Consider the following 20,890-nt stretch of genomic DNA (forward strand, 5'->3'; position numbering starts at 1 on the left):
TTAATGAAAAAAATGTAACCGTTAATTATTTATTTCTTATATAACTATTTATTACATCGCGTTGAAAATTAAAAAAATGGCATTACTAGCATAGTAAATATTTTTAAATTATTATTTAGCGTAAACTTAACATAAACAACATATACATATGTGTGTATAATTTGTAATAATTTTAATGCTTTTCCAAAGCTTTACTCAAGAGCTCATTCATATTGTCAAGTAAAGTTCGGGGATCTTCAGACAGACCAGCTGCAACCATAGCATTTACGAACAGTTGTTTTGTTAATATTTCGGCTAGCTCAGGATCACTTGTCTTAAGTTTGTGCAATTTTTTGATAATAGTATGTCTAATGTAAAGTAAATCATATATTAGTTATTAAAATTATTAAAGGATATTGAAACATACTTAGGATTAATCTCGAATTGAGGCTGTAATAGCGCGTATCGATTTTCTTCAGGCATTTGATGACTCTGGGTTCGTATGAAGTGTCTAGCTGCACCCATTTCCTCCACGGTTATGACACAAGGATGCGAAACTAAGCGATTTGTAATTTTAACTTCGGAAACTTTTCCAGATAACTTTTCTTTTATCCATGGAACTATTTCATCAATTTCTGATTTTTTTAAACTTCCTTCGCCTAAGTCTGTCATATCTACTGCATCCTGGCGCATTTCCTTCTCTGCTGAAATAATATTTTTCCCACCAAACATACCAAGTTGCATTAGAACAATTTCATCGTGAGGTTCATAGCAAAATAAAACTTCTACATCCTTTTTCTTAAGCGCTTCATAATATGGAGATGACTCGGCAAGAACACGACTCGGTGCACAAAGGTAATAGATAACCTTTTGTTCCAAACCTACTTGTTTGCAATATTCAGTTAGTGATATCTTAGTTTCAGCAGACTTTGAAGATTCATATCGCAGAAGCTTGGCTATTTCCTCTCTTTCGGTTTGGTCTTGACATGTGACAATACCTTCCTTCATGAATAAACCATATTCTTTGTAGAAAGCTTCATATTCTGAGGGTTGTTTAACTGCGCGATCTTGTAGGTAACGCAGTACTCGACTCGTCAAAACTGTGCTAAGTTTTCTATTTCAAAATTGTATATGTAAATAAAAATATAAGCTAAAATACCATATAACCTACTTTATTAAATTACTGTTCTGAAGTAGTTCTCGACTAAGGTTCAATGGAATATCTTCAGAGTCCACTACGCCCTTGACGAATCTCAGCCATTTAGGAAGTAGATTATCCGTTTTAGATTGAATTAATATTTTTCTAGTGTAAAGAGCAACACCAATGTCAGCATCGCGAGAGAGTTCGAAAAGCCCTGGTTTTCCTTCGGGGAAATACAGAAGGGCACGAATGCTCAAAGGTACGTCAGTCTAAAAAAAAATACGATTGTAATACATTATTTTGAATTGATTATGATAAATTTTTTTCATTTAATTTACTTAGGCCATTTAGTGTTTCTAAGAGTTTATTTTCTTCTTCAAGAACATTCAAGAAAGATATAAAACAAGTTATAAGTTTTTTTTTTATCAGTTATTCGCCTAACAAGATTATTTGCTATATATATTTTAAAAATAATTATCTCAAAATGTTTAAAAAAGACCTTCAAAATAGTAATTTTTCCGTGATGTTTATCACCCTAACATTCGTAAACAATAACTAAATGCTTGCATTTACTTTCTATTTCTTCTACAATTACTTAATTAAATAAATTGGTGGCGCAAAAGTCCGTTGAGAACATGGGCCTAGTGACTTACAACTCTAAACCATTCCTGTATACGATTACTGTTGTCAGGGATGGAGGGAATCTAAAGTTTTAATCCGAATCCGAACGGCTCAAAGATGGCATAGCCAGGTTTCGAACCCAAGACTATGGCATGACAGTCCAATGCAATAGCCACAATGCCACGGGTACTTCTACAATTACTTACTAGGTTATTTAAACAATGATACATCTGTAGAGGTACAATTTTCCACCAAATGTTTTTAGGAAAATACTTACGAAAAAAATATTGTTTTACGTTTTTGAGTTTGTTTTTAATTGATTTGAATATTTTTTGTGGTGTTTTGATTTTGATTCTACTGTTTTTATTTATTGTACTATTGAAAATAAAATAAATAAATTAGGTGGTGCAACAGTCCTTACAGATATAGGGCCTAGTGACCTACAACTCTCCACCATTCCTGTGTCATGCCAGTTTGTATGCCGAATCAGATCGGCTAATTTGAGAAAGCACTGTTCATGACAACAATTACTCTTGGAGCTCTAGGCAATCTCTCCCAAGAGCCAGTACCCGTGAACAAAGGGTAAATACCATAGCCATGACGGTCCTAAGATCTTACCATCCAGCCTATTAACGTTGGAGAAAGATTCGCAAAATTGGAAAACTGATTATTTTTAACATTACCACCAGCAAAGTTATTTAGAATTAACAATAAATTTGATTTAAATAAATATCTACTTACATTGAAATCAATCACGTTGCAAACAGTATTTGTTTCTCTTAAACACCTGGATATTGGGTCATTGGAAGCATAAACAGTTCTTTGACATGGAACATTAAAAAACGGCTGGTTTCGAAGCAATATGAAACCTAACATTGAACTGCTTTTAGCAACTAAAAAATCTATATGCTTTACAAAGTCAAGTTTTATGTCAAAAATCACACCAAAATCTTTTTTAAAGGTTATAACGGACAATGGCATATGGCAATTGGACGACGGTTTCGAGAAAACGTTAGGCTTTGGCATTTGGAAATGTTAAAATGTAAACAGTTAGCTAAACACCAGCCCAATAAAAGATCAAGATCTTGTTGCAGAAGAAAAAAATTATGTTCAGATTTTATACAGCGAAATACCTTAAGATCATCTGCGTACATCAAGCACTTTGAATTTAGAAACATATCAGGAATGTCGTTTATAAATAACACAAAAAGAAGAGGACCAAGATGGCTTCCTTGCGGGACACCCGACGTAACATATACCGGTGTAGAAATAATGTTATTTATACGAACGTACTAAATACGATCCCTTAAGTATGAATTTAGCCATTTTAAAAAGATTGAGTGAAAACATACTTTATTTATCTTCATAAGTAAAGCATCATGATTGACTCTGTCAAAAGCTTTAGAAAAGTCAGTATAGACAACATCATACTGATTCTCGAGTGCATTCAAGACTAAAATACTAAAAATAGTGAGGTTAGTTGCAGTGCATCTACCAGCTTCAAAACCATGTTGGTATGGTGTAATCATTTATTTAAGAGAAGGAAATAATTTGTCATAGACTAACTTTTCAAAAAATTTGGGAATCGTAGCAATTTTACAAATTGGGACGATATTTTGAAACATCTTGCCAACCACCTGATTTGTAAATAGGTGTGATTGTTGAATGTTTCCAAGTATTTAGAAACTCGCTATTTGCAAGTAAACGATTGAAAATAATTTATAAAGGAACAGCCAATGCATTCGCACACATTCGTAAAATGATTGGTGAAATTCCATCAATAAATAATATTGACAAAGTACTCTTTTATGAAAAAAATTTCTGTTCCTGGTTTTTCAAGACATGACCTCATCTTTCTAACTTTTGACTTCGATACTAACGTTCATGCCAACAATACAACTTATAGTTACCGTAACTTCAAGAATATGAATTATGCTGCTTTGGAAAATCATATTCGTTCAATTCCTTGGAGTCTTGTTTATGGTATGACCTCGCAGGATTCTCAAGTTGACTTACTTCATAGTAATATAAATAACCTATTTAACACACATGTTCCCTTATCAACCGGTAGGGTGAGACCTAAAGTAAATGCTTGGTTTACGAATGAAATTCGTTTGTTAATAATGCAAAGAGATCATGCTTACCAGCGATGGAAGCGCTACCGTATAGACGAGTACCTTCAAGCTTACAAAAATAAACTAAAAGAAGTTGTTCGTCAGATAAAAATAGCTAAAACAATGTTCTATTCTAATAAGCTTAAAACTAATGTAGATGGGCAACAGATGTGGAATAATCTTCGGGAATTAGGAGTAGGCAAGCAGAAATTGAAGTGCAAAAGTGATATAGATGTAAATGAACTAAACTTAAATTTCTTATCGATTCCAGATACTAATATCATCTATGGTAATAGAGTCCCGTTTAATAGCACTGTAGACACCACTGAAACACCGTTTTTCTTTGAAAGAATAGAAAGTACGAATGTAGTGGAAAGCTTTTTATCCATTATCTCTAATGCAGTTGGTATAGATGGAATAAACCCGGTTTTTATGAAAGCTATACTTTTTGCTTCGGTATATAACTCACATCTTTTTGACCTGTGTTTCCTTGTCAGTAGGCCGATTTCAATTCTTCCCCATTTTTCCAAAATCTGCGAACGAATTATGAATAAGCAAGTTAATGATTATCTCATACGTCTGGTGTTCGTGCCAAACATAGCTATACCACAGCAATTTTGAAAGTAGTTGAAGACATAAGAGCGCAACAAGATGAAGACCAGGTTACTTTTCTTGTCTTACTGGACTTCTCCAGGGCATTTGATATGGTTGACCACTCTATTCTTATTGATAAGATGAGCCACCGTTTCAATATGTTTTCTTCTGCTGTAAAATTGTTTTCAATGTATCTTAGTGATATAGGCTGTCTTCTTAGAGACTGCCTTATCAAATGTTTGTCCTGTGCTACGGGGCGTTCCACAAGGATCGATTTTGGGCCCTCTGTTATTATCTATGTACATAAATGACATACAACATACAATCTTGAATTCTTCGAAGCATTTTTATGCTAATGATATTCAAATCTATAAAAGCTGCCCTCTTGGGCTCATAGAAAATTGAGCCAATGATGTGAACGATGATCTCTCGGTAAACGATGAGGTGCTCGGTAAACAATGGTCTCTCGCTCAATCCGAAGAAATGTAAATGCCTTGTTATCTCGAAAAAGAAGCTAGATCTGTCTTCTTTTCCCTCAATTATGCTTGGTTCTTCAAAAATTGAATTCGTGGATAAGTCGAAGAACTTAGGGTTGATATTCAACCGAACTTTGACATGGAATGACCATATTAATGAAGTTATGGGTAAAACATATGGGGTTCCTCGAACTTTATAGACAACTCAAAAGTTTACACCACCAAACACAAGATTAGTTCTCGTTAAGACTTTGGTTATACTAGTTCTCGTATATTGTGAAATATTTTATAACTGTGATACTGACAGCAAAAGAAAACTTCAAGTAGCATTCAATAGTGCTCTGCGCTATATTTACAATCTGAGGAGACTCGACCATATTTCACATTTGGAACAAAATTTATTAGGAATGTCATTTTTTAATTATATGAAGTTTCGTACCATGTGTTTGTTATTTTCAATTCTAAAAACTATGCAGCCGTCATTTTTTTTGATAAAATCCGGCTTTCGACATCCAACAGATCTGCTTGTTTAATTTTACCACATTTCACCAGGCTTACAACCGAGAAACAATTCTTTATCTTAGCTATACGCCTTTGGAATACAATTCCGCGTAACTTGAGAGAACTAAGTGACAAGCAACAATTTAGCGACGAGTTAAGACTGCATTTTATTAACCAAAGCAACTAGCTAACTTTCACCCCCAAACCCGCTCCCATTTACCCTTATCAAGTAACTTCAACTTTAACTTTTTTATGCTTGTAATAACGTAATGTTAGTATGATTATTTGTTATGTTTTATTTATTTTTCTTTTTTTTATTATTAATTTGTTATCTTTTAATTATTTTTTGTTATATTGTAAAGCTTAGCTTAAGCTTAGACAACGCTAACTTAATCTCAAAAGTGGAAAAACTTAAACTGCCTGTATTAATAGGAGTAATTGAAGAGTTTATGTTTGTAGCATTAGATAAATTAGAACAACTGTCTAAATAAACCGACTGAAAATAATTAGTAAACAATTTACATACAACAGAGAAGTCAGATGATGTAATGCCGTCATGGCGCATACGGTTGGGATGCCATTTGATTGTTATTTATTATTTATAAATCTCCAAAAACTTTTGCTAAACACAAAAGAGATATTGATTGTATATACATTTATTTAAAGTATAGAATTTTTGTTTGTAAAATTCGATATTGTTTATATAATTCACGATCATTATTAGACTTGCGAAATTGCTTGTAAACCTTATTTTTTAAGTTATTAAGATTAATGATTCTTTTATTAAACCACACAGTTTTTTTGTTATTGATTTTCTTAATTTTGGGTATATATAAGTCCATCGCAATATTAAGAACATTTATGAATAAATTATAGCACTCATTTAAATCTATATTGGTGAACAATGTTTGCCAATTTGTACCATCCAGAAAATCATAAATTGCATTCAAATTAGCTTCAGCAAATATTACAATGTTCCAGCACAAAAGACAGCGCATTCTATTCCTCACTGAGGACAACACAAGCTTACATATTAGGTTAAAAATCAAAATAAGTATAAAAACATTGAATAATTGAATAGTGCCATTTTAACGTTGATTTACAACTTGTTAATCAATGTTTCTTTTTCTACGACACTAGATCTGACTCATCTAGCGATGCTTATTTAACATTAATAATTGGAAACGCATTAGTTAATTGAAAACTCAAAAACTTTGCAATTAAATTAAAAATCATCAATAAAAGTCAGTTCTCTCCGCCTGGAAGAAAGCTGAAATTTAAAAGATTTTTGGTCTATGATTATTATTAAACGTAGTAATTTTTATTTTTTTTTTAACTCTGCTCTATCAAGGTCGGAAAAGATCTTACCGATGCATTTGATGTCAAAAAAGGTTTTAGACAAGGCGATGCACTGTCAAGCGACTTCTTCAACATCGTTATGGAAAGAATTGTGCAAAACTCAACCGTCAACACTAGAGGCACAATCTTCCAAAGGTCCATCCAATTACTCGGATACGCAGATGATATTGACATAATTGGAAGATCAAAGCGTGAAGTCAGTGGTGCGTTTTTGAGCATTGCAACGGAAGCGAAGAAGATGGGTTTAGTGGTCAATGAGGGCAAGACCAAGTATATACTGTCATCAAAAAAGGACACTGAACGACGACGTCTTGGACAAAACGTCACCATGGACAGCTATAACTTTGGGGTAGTTAAGGACTTTGTCTACCTAGGCACCGCTATTAATACAGACAACGACACCAGCGCTGAAATCAAACGAAGAATAACCCTTGCAAATCGCTGCTTCTTTGGACTTCGAAGGCAATTGAGAAGTAAAGTCCTCTCTCGAGCATTTTAAATCACCATCTCTAAGACACTCATCATCCCAGTTCTCATTTATGGCCTGGGCCTGTCAAAGAAAGATGAGAGCGTCTAAGTATGCTTCAAGAAAATTTTGGTCCCGTACGCATAGATGGAGAATGGAGGAGAAGATATAACGACGAACTGTACGGGCTGTACAGCGACACTGACCTCGTTAGCAGAATTAAAGTCCAACGGCTTAGATGGCTAGGTCATGTAGAGCGGATGGACATCAACGCTCCAGCCCGGAAGGTCTTCGACCCCAACCCCGAGGGACGGTGCAGTAGAGGAAGACCGCGACTCAGGTGGCGCACCCAGGTGGGAGAGGTCCTCAACCAACTTGGCGTGCGAAACTGGAGACAGCTAGCTAGGGACCGAGCTGGAGACGCATGTTGGTTGAGGCCCAGGTCCGCCCGGACTGTAGCGCCACCTTAAGTAAGTAAATTTTTAACTTAAACCCAAACTGTATTTAGATAAAAAAGGGCATTATACTAACTGAGCTTCTAAACTCTAACAACAAAACTTGAAAAATGTATTAATTGAAATTAAAAAATGGTGTGAGTGCCTGCATATGCCGATCGATATGCCCGAAAATTATGTTCATAAATAAATTTGATGACTTTAAAGCCAATTTCTTACGTACACAGTCAAATTTCTTTAAGATTCAATTAGCATGAAAAGAATAAATTCTCCAATCATAAGCTTTAAGATGATAGACCTCTGGATTAAAGAAATGTTGTTTTCGACCAATTTCGCAACGTTCAACAGGAGAAGGCAAAAGATGAGACGAGATGAACATATGCATATGTTTGTAGGTTTCCGATTTACTTTTGGTTAAAACTTATACCAAACCATCAAAATTTAATAAATAAAATACTGACAAAAATTTCACAATACTCCTAATTTCAAGAAAATAAAAATTCAAACTCTGATAATCCCTTTGAAAGCGATTATCATAACAACCCTTTGTATAATAATTTTGTTCATATAGGTAGCAACTCCCAAAAACTGTCGGCTCTTATGCTAGCTAAAACCATTCTAAGCTAAACATATAAAATGATATCGATTACGAACATTCTTCAGCAAAAGTTTGCCCAACAATTTTTTTCTCACCTTGTAATGCAAAACAAATCTTGGAGCGTCAAAAGTGTTTCCGATGAATCTATAAAACTCAGTATGTTGCTCTAAGGAAACATCTTTCGGTTCCATCAGCCAAACAGGTTGAATAACATTTGCTTGTTTCCCATTCAAGAAAATAGGACTTCCTACGAAATTGCTGTACTTTTTGATAACAGCCCGAATTTTATCTTCATCAGCATACTCCCTACACTCGGGTTTCAAATGGATAACGATTTTAGTTCCATGAGCAACGTTTTCGGCTTGTTGGATTTCATACGATCCGGAACCATCACTTGACCACTTTAACCCTGGCGAACCAACTTTTGATGATTTCGTAAACACATCAACACGATCTGCTACCATAAATGCTGAATAGAATCCCACACCAAACTGGCCAATAATATTAGATGAATTTTGGACAGCGGCTCCTTTTTCTTTTATCTGTTCCAAGAAATTTTTGGACCCAGAACGTGCAATGGTGCCGAGATTATTTATGAGTTCTTCTTCAGTCATTCCAATGCCAGTATCCTACAAGAATTATTATCTTTTAATTCAATTTCAAGCTTAACTCAAATAGTATATTTACTTGAATTATCAGCTGCATTCCTTGCTTTTGCGTACCAATGTGTATCTCTAAGGCACGATCTTGACTTTCATAGTCTTTTTCATTTTCACCGGCAGTATGTATTGTGTACCTAAATTTTTCTAGTGCATCACTAGCGTTTGATATTAGTTCTCTGACGAAGACTTCGTTTTCTGAGTACAATGAGCGTGCAACTATATCGAGCAACATTCGGGTTTCAGCCTGGAATTCATGTTTATTACTGTCTCCTATTGGACTTTCTTTATCCCTGATGATTGTATGGATTTTTTCGTCTGGGTTTGCAGAGCTAAACTGTCGTACCAGGGTATTTTCTAAACCAAAATAAAGTTGTATCATTATAGTCAAGTGAAATTACATTATCAAACTTACTAGGTTCCCAACGTGCAGAGTAAACTAAGGGCACATGTTCTAGTGATTTACGCAAGGTGCATGCAGAGCGGGCACTGTAGTTGGTGATATGGTTTGTTTTTACTGCATATCTTATTATGCGATTAGCGAGATACATTTTCTTGAATGAAAATACTTTAACTTAACAACAATCAGATACAAGATACAACTGACAAATTCTTAACTTCTAGATTAATTTCGATTTGAATTAATTTAACATCCAAGCAAGATCCAACTTGTGTAATCACTTTTAATTCAGTATTCGCTATCGGAATATTACGCACATTGTTGTTGTCTGCACAAGAAATTGAAATGTCAAAAAAGTAAAAACTGGAAGCACTGGAAGCAGGAGTGAGTTCAATTTTCCAACAAAGGATAGAAAGAGACTGCATTGTTGTTTTTTAAGTCTCTTTTGCCTTTCATTTTTCTTTCATTTTTGGGGTTTACATGGTCAAATGTAATCGACAAACACGGTTTGTTCAGGATGTTTACACTCTCAAAAATGTTATACAAACGTCGGTTGATTGTCTCGAATTTAAAAATTCCATTATCTACATGAAATTAATCTTCAAGAAATCGATTTTTATTTCCAAACCTCTTAAAACCTTTAAATCCCCAATTTCCAGCTACAAAAAAAACGTATGTATGTTTCATAACATTTTTTAAAGCGTGTTAACATGATAAAGACTACTCTGATAACCAAGGTTTTGTGAGTTGCAATCAAATTATACATTTTAGAAGGTTTATAGTTGCCATTTTTTAAATCCAACTTCCAAATTCATCACATCATCATCTCAGCTTTTTGAGATATTACCTTTATTTACTGATTGCAAAAAAGACCAATATATTTTATTAGGTTTTAAGAGACTATAAAAATTAATGAATAAATAATATTTCATGCAATCTTAACTAGATCAAAAAATATGTAAGTAAATCTAAGGATATTCTAATAAGTAGGTTTTATCTTTTGATATTTCGGCACTGGAGATTTTGAGGTTCGGGATTTTAGACCACGACTAATCCTACATATGGTACATAAATCTTGAAGAAAATGTATGGATAGTGTAAAATTTTATAACCATTTATGATTTAAGCCATTAAGCAGCAATTTAATACCCGTATTCAATATAAAAACTTAACTTAAGGTGACGCTACAGTCCTGTGTGAACTAGGGCCTTCAAAATAAAAACAACTCTTATAATTTAGTGCCCCACATATAATCGGACACTTAATATTAGAAAATTTAGTTGAGTATCCTTTTGATTTAATGAATTTCTTAAGGCGTTGAGTTTTTGAAGAGACAAGCTTTTAGGACTTAAGTGGTATTCACATAAAGTAGTATTCACATATAAACAGTTAACAAAACGAAATCAATATAGTTTCTATTTGATTTGTCGCGAAAAAAATTGTAGTTGATACGAACTGTCAAACTATATTCGCGTTCTACATTATCCACATTTGCAACGAATAAAATAAACTCGCGTACTTAGCCTACAAACATCATCCTTGTTTTGGTTTCACTGGTGAATGGTGTTTGGCTGTGGCTCCTTGTCAAACTTCATTCGCGATGAATTAAAAACTCTCATGTGAAAGAAATGGCCATCTAAATTGTCTACTTTTTATAACGCCGTAAGTGATTGTAATTATGCTATCATAGCTCTCACAGAAACTTGGCTGGGTGATGACTGACGAAATTTCTAATGCCGAAATCTGCAATACTGACTACGGAATCTACAGAACTTACTAGAGGTTGCAGTTAAGAGTAATTTTAATAGTAGGCAAATATCTCCCACAAACTCTTCAGGTTTGATAGAACAATTATGTGCTCATGTGAGCTTCACTCACAACTTTAGTGAATTAAGTATTTATTATTTTGTTTCTTATATTCCTCCAAAATCAAACAATATTAAAGATATTGAAGGTACATTAGATAGTAACTCTTACATAGTAGTCTTAGGTTATTTTAATTTTAAGAGTACTGTTAACTGGATTTTCTCTGAGGATGATAAAGCTCTTATCCCATATTAAGTATTTATTATTTTGTTTCTTATATTCCTCTAAAATCAAACATTGACATTTATTATGCGCATGTAAACAATATTAAAGACATTTAAGGTACATTAGATAGTAACTCTTACATAGTAGTCTTAGGTGATTTTAATTTTAAGAGTACTGTTAACTGGATTTTCTCTGAGGATGATAAAGCTCTTATCCCATATAAACTAAATCGAAACCTTTGTATTAGATACTATGTCAGCCTTAAATTGTATTCATACGAATAATATTGCAAACTCTATTGGTAGAATCTTAGATCTTATTTTTGTGCAAGAAGACCTTGAAATGTGCTTATTTGAAGAGGACTTTCCTCTACTGAATAATACATCATAAAGCATTGCGTTTAGAGTTAAAGTGTATCAATTTTAAAAATACACATTATTCTAATCTTGAAGTGGATTATAAATACGATTTTAGTAAGGCCGATCACATCAGCTTAAAACATTTTTTAAATAATGTAGATTGGAGTTCGATCTTGTGTTTCCAGGACGTTGAAAGAAATTATAAGACTTTGCTAAACATAATCTACAAAGCTTTTTCTTTCTTCATCCCTATTAAACGAATGAAGAAAAATAATAAGCCTGTTTGGTTCACTAAAGGTTTAACAAGGCTAAAAAATGCAATGTGTAAAATGCAAGGTATGAGTAAGGTCAATTCAGGTTTCCGAAGTGAATTTTGTCGCTTACGTCGGGAATATGATTTTCTGAAAAAATTCTTGTATTAATAGTATGTTTGGTCTTTAGAATCAAACATTAAAACAAATTCTAAATGCTTTTGGCAGTATTTAAATTCTAAGAGGAAATCCCTTGGTATACCTAGTTATATGACTTATATCAGTGGAAAATCCACAGCAACAAATCTCACATTATTTACTAACTATATTGTATCAATGCAATTGAGAAACGAAGCCAAGTAGATGTTATATACACTGACTTCTCAAAGGCATTCGATAGAGTTAACCATAAAATTCTTTTGTTAAAGCTTAGATATTTGGGTTTTCACTTTAAGATGTTAAATTGGGTTAAAAGCTATCTAGAAAACAGAGTGCTAGCAGTTAGAGTTGGTCGAATTAAATCGGAATTAATTTTTAATTATTCAGGAGTACGCCAAGGTAGTAAGCTTGGGCCCCCTCTTGTTTTTACTTTTTGTTAACGATTTACCCAATGTTGTGTTAAAATCAAGTTGCCTGTCTTTTGCTGATGATTTTAAGATATATCGATCAGTAAATTCGCCCTCTGATTGTATGCAACTTCAAAAAGACTTAACTTGTATATCAAAATGGTGTATTTTTATTGACCTTGACTTAAATATATGTTGTATAATGACATTTACAAGATGTTATAGTCCGGTAGTCTTTAACTACTCTATATCTGAGAACTTCGAATAGTTTCCAATCACAAGGATTTAGGAGTTATTTTTGATTCCAGGCAATTCTTTGCTTGGATTTTTATTTAGAAATTCTTATGAGTTTAAGTGTCCTTATATTGTTAAATAAATTTTTGTCAGCTTTGTTCGTCCAATTTTGGAATATTGCTGTGTTGTTAGTGGCAGTGGCATCACTGTCACTCATATCTTCGACTGCCAACTTTCAAGATACAAACATCAATGTCATACAAATACCAAACTTACGATACAAAATCCAAGCCATACCAATAGCAACTGCAAAAAAGAAGAAGAAACGAAAAATTCAAATTCCAGACAAACGTATTTCAGCAGTCATTGAGAGAAGACCAACGAACCACAAGAATTGCGAAGTAATATTAAAAGAAATTTGTAGTTTCTCATAAAAATTTCTACTTTTAATAAAATTATTCGAAACTGACAAATTTAAAATTGATTCTTTGTTTTTCTTTAAATAAGTTGTTCCAATAATAAGGAAGAGCAACAATTCTACAAATTTCTTTTATATTAATAAGTAAAAGATAAAGATAAAGATGTCTGCTGACGAAACTCCATTAATAAGGAGAAGTAAACGACAAGAGGGTCGTAGAATCGCCAAAGCCAAAGAAGATGGTAGATGCAAATTATGCGACCTAGACAACACGCAAGAAATGGTTCAGTGCGACGAATGTTTACAATGGTACCATTTCAATTGCGTCAACGTGACTGCGGCCATAGAAGAAGAAGATTGGAGCTGCGCGCAATGTCTAAACCAAAAGAAGGCAGATGCAGAATCCGTACGTTCCAAGAAGACGTCATCAACAAATCGCCGGCAAATAGAATTACAGATCCTCGAAGAATCTAGAGAACTAGAGAAGAAGAGAGATGAAGATTATCTAAGAAAGAAATTGGATTTGCTCGTAAATGGAAGTCAAAAAAGTGCGTGCTCCGAATCGTATAAAGATCCGAAAGATGTCGAGAATTGGATTCGAAACCAGAACGATGTACAACACCAAGCACTTGCAGTGAATACAATGAAAAGTGCACAAATAACAACACAAATAAATCAACATCTGGGCATCCATATTCCTGCCACCACCATGCCACACAACCCTGGCCCATCAACATCACTTCATCATGCAAATCCAAGAAATCTACAGCAAGAGTCTGCACAACCCGATAATGTTCAATTGGCAAACAGACATTCAATGTCAAGGGATTTACCGAATTTCTATGGCAGCCCTGAAGAGTGGCCACTTTTCATCAGTACTTACGATCGAAGTACACGGCTCTGTGGTTTTAGTAATGAAGAAAACCTCTTGAGACTGCAAAAATGTTTAAAAGGACAGGTCCTTGAAACAATGCGCGGCAGATTGATGTTGCCATCTAATGTTCCTAACATCATACAAACAATGCGAATCATGTACGGCCGTCCAAAAGTCATAATAAAGTCGCTTTTGCAGAAGATCCAAACTCAGCCAAGAATCCAAATCGAGAAAGTCGAGACTATTATATCGTATTCCTTGGCTGTACAAAATCTGATTTCGACAATAGAAGCCTGTGACCTCCAAGAGTATTTGCACAATGCAGAGCTCCTGGACGATCTTGTGAGCAAACTGCCGACACAGCTGATGTTAGATTGGGCGAAAGCAATTGAAGGAATGACATCATACAACCTATTGGACTTTGACGAATGGCTCTTCAGGTTAATAGATAACATATGTAAAGTAAGTCCTGCTATATCATTCAATCAAGATTCGAGAACACCTATGCGCAAGAAAGAAAAAGCCCACATCAATACACACTCCGAAGAAGATGTAAAGACACCAATGTCCGACAAGAGACGCTGTAAAATTTGCTCTCAGGATTGTTGCGGAGTTCACCTATGCAAGAGATTTAAGAATATGAGCCTTAACGACAAATGGAATGCTATAAAACAAAACAGACTTTGCCGTACATGCCTGAAATCTCATCCGCAATCTCGTTGCAGACTGAATACTTTGTGTGGTGTGAAGGGTTGCATTTATAGACATCATCCTTTGTTACACAAGAACACGAGTGACACAGTGGTTACAGGAACATCAACAATTGAAGTGCAAACGACAGAAACAAGCCAAGCTACCTCTACAGATGACGCAAATTTCAACTGTAACACGCACAGATCAACTCATAATATAAAATACCGCGTTGTTCCTGTTGTTCTTCATGCTGAACAGAAGCACATTGCGACATTTGCCTTTCTGGACGACGGATCGTCACTTACTATGATGGAGGACTCCTTGGCAAAAGAATTGGATCTCAAAGGCATCAATCAACCGCTCTTTTTAAAGTGGACAGGCAACACCCACCGAAACGAAAATGAATCAAGAATAGTATCCGTCGAAGTTTCTGGAAGGGAACACACCGATAAAAGATTTAAAATTCCAATCATCAGAACTGTGAAATCTCTTAATTTGCCACAACAATCCTTGGATGTCGAAGAACTCAGAGCTAAGTACCCTTATCTGCGCGGGTACCCAATTCAATCCTACGAGAAGGCTGTTCCACGCTTGTTGATCGGTCTAGATAATTTGAAGCTAGCAATTCCTCTGAAGGTGGTAGAAGGCGGCGAAGGAGATCCAGTTGCAACAAAGACAAGACTTGGTTGGGTAGCATATGGACCATCATCAGTAACAGACAATAACACAGGTGAGTCCTTTCATTCTTACTATCATGAGTGTGAATGCGCAACTGCCAAGCTGAGTGACGCCGACTACACCCTTCATAACATGATGAAAGATTACTTTTCTCTGGATAGTCTTGGGGTTGGGGAACCAAAGGGGCTGTTAAGGTCGCAAGATGACGAACGCGCCTGCAAGATGCTTGAAAGTCTTACGATCAGAATCGGTTGTCGATTCACAACAGGCCTTTTATGGAAGTATGAAAACATTAAACTCCCAGAGAGCTTCCAAATGGCTCTAAAACGACACCACTGCTTTGCACAAAAATTGAAACGCAACCCAGACTTGGGCAATAAAATAAAAAATCAGATCAAAGAATATGAAAATAAAAGATACATAAGAAAATTGTCTAAAAACGAACTTGAACATCAATTTCCTCGAACTTGGTACCTTCCAATATTTGTTGTTACAAATCAAAATAAACCGGGCAAGACTCGAATAGTCTGGGATGCTGCTGCCGAAGTCAATGGCGTGTCACTCAACTCTGTACTGTTAAAAGGACCTGATCAACTTGTTTGCCTACTCTCAGTCCTATATCGTTTTCGAGAGAGGCGCGTCGCCATATGTGCGGACATTCGAGAAATGTTCCACCAGATTGAAATGCGAGCAGACGATCAGCACGCCCAACGATTTCTCTGGAGCAATGACTTACATGCCACTCCAGATGTTTATGTGATGCAGGTACTGACGTTTGGGGCCAGTTGCTCTCCCAGTTGTGCGCAGTTTGTTAAGAATAAAAATGCTCTCGAATTTGCCGAACAGTATCCAAGAGCAGTCGATTCCATCCTTCACAGCCATTATGTTGACGATCTTCTTGATAGCGTAGACTCAGAAGAAGAAGCCATTAAGCTGGGTAAAGAAGTCAAATACATACATCAAAACGGTGGTTTTGAAATTCGAAATTGGATCTCAAATTCACCGAAGGTCATGGAGGCTCTGGGAGAGCAACCGCCAGCATCCAGAAGAAGCCTGGACATCAACCCTGAGAGTACTTCCGAAAAGGTTTTAGGCATGTGGTGGTGTATTCAAACAGATACATTTACATTCTCAGTTTCAAAGAAGGCGTCAATGATAGAGCTTCTGTCAGAAGACTTCGAACCGACCAAGCGGCAAATACTTCGCGTCCTAATGAGCATTTTTGATCCCTTAGGCCTGATTGGTAATTCATTAATTTATATCAAAATTCTAATGCAAGAGATCTGGCGTTCCAAACTGAGCTGGGATGAGAAAATTGAAGGGAAACTATGCGAGAAGTGGCGCGTTTGGGTCAATCACTTAAAAAACATTGACCGAATACATATTCCCAGATGCTATTTAAAGCAAATCATGTATGGTGAGCACGACACATGCCAACTACATATTTTTGTTGACGCTAGCATCAATGCATTTGCCGCTGTAGCCTTCATCCGAGTAACAAAAGGTAACCTAATTGAATGCAGAATAATTTCATCAAAAACTCGGGTTGCGCCTCTTCGATTAACTTCCATACCAAGGCTAGAACTCGACGCCGCAAGGCTCGGTGTACGATTAGCGAACAGCATCAAGCAGTATCACGCCATCAAGTTTTCAGAAGAGTTTTACTGGTCGGACTCCAAAACAGTTCTCTCGTGGATTCAGTCTGATCATCGCAATTATAAGCAATACGTCGGATTCAGAGTCAGCGAGATACTGGAAACAACCGAAACTCATCTGTGGCGCTATATACCTTCAAAAGACAACGTAGCAGACGACGCCACGAAATGGGAAAAAATACCCGACTTTGATATGAATTCGCGATGGTTTGTAGGCCCACCATTTCTGATGCAAGACGAAAACAAATGGCCACTCAATTTGTCAAACCTTCAAGAAACTGCGGAAGAACTGAAAGCATCAATTTTGTTCCATCATACTGTACACAATCAAGCACTAATAGACTCCAAACGTTTTTCCAATTGGCAAAAATTAGTAAGAACTCAAGCATACATTTCCCGATTTATATATAATACCAGAGCTATCAAGAAGAAAGTTCCTAAACGAGATCAAAAGTACATCACACATGGAGAATATGTGGAATCAGAAAGATCACTCTATCTTCAAGCCCAGCTGGATTCGTTTCGTGATGAGATAAGTATTCTAAAAAACAACCTTGATCTTCCGTTAGCCCAGCATAAATCTTTGGACAAATCCAGCTTTATTCGGAAGATGTCTCCGTTCATAGATCAAGATGGACTCCTACGACTTCGTGGTAGAATTGATGCAGTGTCTGGAGTCTCTTATGATGCAAAAAATCCAATAATCCTCCCTAAAGACTCATACATCACGTTCCTGATTATCAAGTCATTTCACGAGACATATCATCATCACAACAACGAAACCGTAGTCAATGAGATCCGACAAAAATTTTCCATTGCGAACATTAGAACAGCTGTAAAACAGGTACGTAAAAAATGTCAATTATGCAAAAATTTAAGTGCTTCACCGAAACCACCGGAAATGGGAGTCCTACCAGAAGCCAGGCTTGCACCGTTCACCAGACCATTCACCTTCATTGGCATCGATTATTTCGGCCCGATGTACACCACTGTTGGTCGACATACTGAAAAGCGATGGGGTGTATTGATAACTTGCATGACCACCCGTGCAGTTCATTTGGAAATTGCCCATAGCCTTACATCTGACTCCTGTATACTAGCGATTAAACGGTTCATTGCTCGTAGAGGTGTTCCCAAAGAAATCCGATGTGATAATGGAACAAACTTCCATGGAGCTGAAAAGGAACTAAAAGAAACCTATAATGAATTACAATCCGACATGGCCAAAAAGTTCTCAACCTCCCAAACGCAATGGATATACAATCCCCCAGCATCCCCCCATATGGGTGGCAGTTGGGAGCGCCTAGTCCGCTCCATAAAAAAGACCTTATATCAAATCATGCCAAGTCGTAACCCAACTGACGAATTGCTGCACAGCATGCTACTGGAGGTCGAACGTGTAGTTAATTCCCGCCCCTTAACTTATATTGCACTCGAAGATGCGAATGATGAAGTCCTAACGCCGAATCATTTTTTGTTAGGCTCATCCAACGGTGAAAAGACAGATAGTATTCCTACCAACGACAATACGCTCTTACGAAGAAACTGGATGAAAGCCCAGCAATACGCGAATCTATTTTGGAGAAAGTGGCTACATGAATATCTGCCGACACTAACTCGACGATCAAAGTGGTTTACACCGACGAAGCCTATTGCTGTTGGAGATATAGTCATAGTAACAGACGAATCAAACCCCCGCAACTTATGGCCAAAGGGACGGGTTATAGATGTCAAGCCCGGAAAAGACGGACAAGTTCGGAGAGCAACGGTACAAACTGTTTCAGGGATATATGAACGACCGGCTGTGAAACTGGCAGTCCTCGATGTTTTTCGGGATATACCGACCTGATGATCTGTAGGTCAGCATACCGGGGGGAGTGTTAGTGGCAGTGGCATCACTGTCACTCATATCTTCGACTGCCAACTTTCAAGATACAAACATCAATGTCATACAAATACCAAACTTACGATACAAAATCCAAGCCATACCAATAGCAACTGCAAAAAAGAAGAAGAAACGAAAAATTCAAATTCCAGACAAACGTATTTCAGCAGTCATTGAGAGAAGACCAACGAACCACAAGAATTGCGAAGTAATATTAAAAGAAATTTGTAGTTTCTCATAAAAATTTCTACTTTTAATAAAATTATTCGAAACTGACAAATTTAAAATTGATTCTTTGTTTTTCTTTAAATAAGTTGTTCCAATAATAAGGAAGAGCAACATGTGTAGTTTGGTCTTACTACAAAAATGCTTCTAATAGAATTGAAAAAAATCAAAAAATATTCTCTTCGTAAACTTGAATGGACTTTGCCCTTACCAACTTATAAAGATCGGTGCGCGTTAATTGATATAAAACCTCTAGAAACTTGGAGAATTTATTTCTTGATTGCACTTGCTAGAGATGTAATAACACATCTGAGGTAAAGTTCCGAGTTTGTAGTTTATGACACTAGACCAACTAACTAGTTACCTTATCAAAAAATTACTTTCTAAGAATGCAGTTTACTGCAAATGAAGTCCGTTTTGTTGTCTGAACCTGCCCGTTGCCTTAATTTGAAGTATACATTTTTTGACTTACTTTCAAGTCTCATAGGTCGTCTGAACCTGCACATTCTTGAAATTCGTGTTTAAGTCTCAGTTCTAAAGTATCTAAAACAAATTTCACTAAAAAAGTAGATTTCTTAAATATTTTTAAGATCTTAAGTATTTGTATTTAATAAAAAATCAATTTTGAAAAAAAAATACTTACATTATTTACGTGCGTCAAAAATCCAAGATGAAATTGAAAATGAGTTTCAAGAATTTAAAGGCAATTACGTTCTTTTATATAGTTTCTTCTTAAGAACCGCAGACAGAGAGAAAAAACTAAATGAGAGAGCCAAATGTCCTCGTCTCCGTCCCTTTGGAACCTCTTACTCACATTTTTTATAGCGTGTTGAATTCGTATCGGTGTATACATGTTTTCACCTCGAAGAGCAGAGGGAATCGAGACATTTGATATTTCTGTCTCTCTCTGGTTTTCACAAATTAATTCTAGCAAACAATTTTCGTTTGTCAATGAATTACGGTAAACGTTGAAAGGGAAGATTGTGGTGAATTTGTTTTCTTTTCTCTTTCTTTGAGTTACAGATAGATGGCATTAACAACCAAAACCAGAAAAGATGTGTTCAGAAAGAGTGTATAACAAGGTTAAGGTTTTTTAGACTAGACTTTATTTGTTATGAACAAGCACATGTTTTTTATAAATGTATGTTATGTTTATTTCAATAGTAATACCTTAACTAATAACTTAACTGCTGTTTTATCTACAATATACTGCATTGGATTATTTTACATCGAATTAATTATAATAGGTGGAAATAATAAAGGTCTACAGTTTACCGGGAATATTTATATAAAATATCCATATCTTCTGTAATTGCGGTATCAATCGATATTTTCTGGATTTTAGTGTTAACGTAACATGAATTAGTCATTCAGTTTCAGCTGTTTTATACACCAACAAAATTAATTATGAAATTTGGCTGCGATAATAATTACTTGACACAGCATTTTCCATGTTTATAGTTATTCAGGTTTAGCCCTTAACTTAGATTTGCATTTATTTATGAATAGCCTAAAAAGTTTAGCAAACATCTATGAATAACCCACAATGCACTTTCAGAAAAACTGTAGTTAGAACTTTCCCTAACAGATTTTTCTGTTATCTATATAACTGAAAGATAAGATATAAATAAATAGTAGAACTGGAAAACTTATAAAAA

At 35.5% G+C, this 20,890-nt stretch overlaps 2 protein-coding genes across 2 annotated transcripts; one reads left to right on the plus strand and one right to left on the minus strand.

Annotated features, from left to right (window-relative positions):
* Window positions 1-9,695, minus strand: LOC129949121 (heat shock protein 75 kDa, mitochondrial). Its single transcript, XM_056060388.1, has 6 exons — window positions 9,379-9,695; window positions 8,992-9,320; window positions 8,400-8,933; window positions 1,151-1,389; window positions 407-1,093; window positions 1-347 (listed from the first exon to the last, which is right to left on the minus strand). Exons 1-6 carry the CDS (start codon window positions 9,512-9,514, stop codon window positions 173-175), a joined length of 2,100 nt encoding a protein of 699 aa, XP_055916363.1. The 5' UTR covers window positions 9,515-9,695; the 3' UTR covers window positions 1-172.
* Window positions 9,696-13,385: 3,690 nt separating this feature from the next.
* LOC129950632 (uncharacterized) lies at window positions 13,386-18,971 on the plus strand. The gene has a single exon (XM_056062560.1). The coding sequence runs from the start codon at window positions 13,386-13,388 to the stop codon at window positions 18,969-18,971; it is 5,586 nt and encodes a 1,861-aa protein (XP_055918535.1).
* The last annotated feature ends 1,919 nt before the right edge of the window (window positions 18,972-20,890 follow it).

Source organism: Eupeodes corollae, chromosome 3, assembly GCF_945859685.1.
Source record: "Eupeodes corollae chromosome 3, idEupCoro1.1, whole genome shotgun sequence".
NCBI lineage: Eukaryota > Metazoa > Arthropoda > Insecta > Diptera > Syrphidae > Eupeodes > Eupeodes corollae.

Excerpts from the sequence above, each read along its gene's own strand:
- LOC129949121 (XM_056060388.1), bottom strand. The coding sequence starts at position 9,514 with ATGTATCTCGCTAATCGCATAATAAGATATGCAGTAAAAACAAACCAT. Across the intron at positions 9,321-9,378 it reads CTCTGCACGTTGGGAACCTA|AAAATACCCTGGTACGACAG; the intron begins GTAAGTTTGATA and ends ATTTTGGTTTAG. Across the intron at positions 8,934-8,991 it reads GAATGCAGCTGATAATTCAA|GATACTGGCATTGGAATGAC; the intron begins GTAAATATACTA and ends TAATTCTTGTAG.
- LOC129950632 (XM_056062560.1), top strand. The coding sequence starts at position 13,386 with ATGTCTGCTGACGAAACTCCATTAATAAGGAGAAGTAAACGACAAGAG.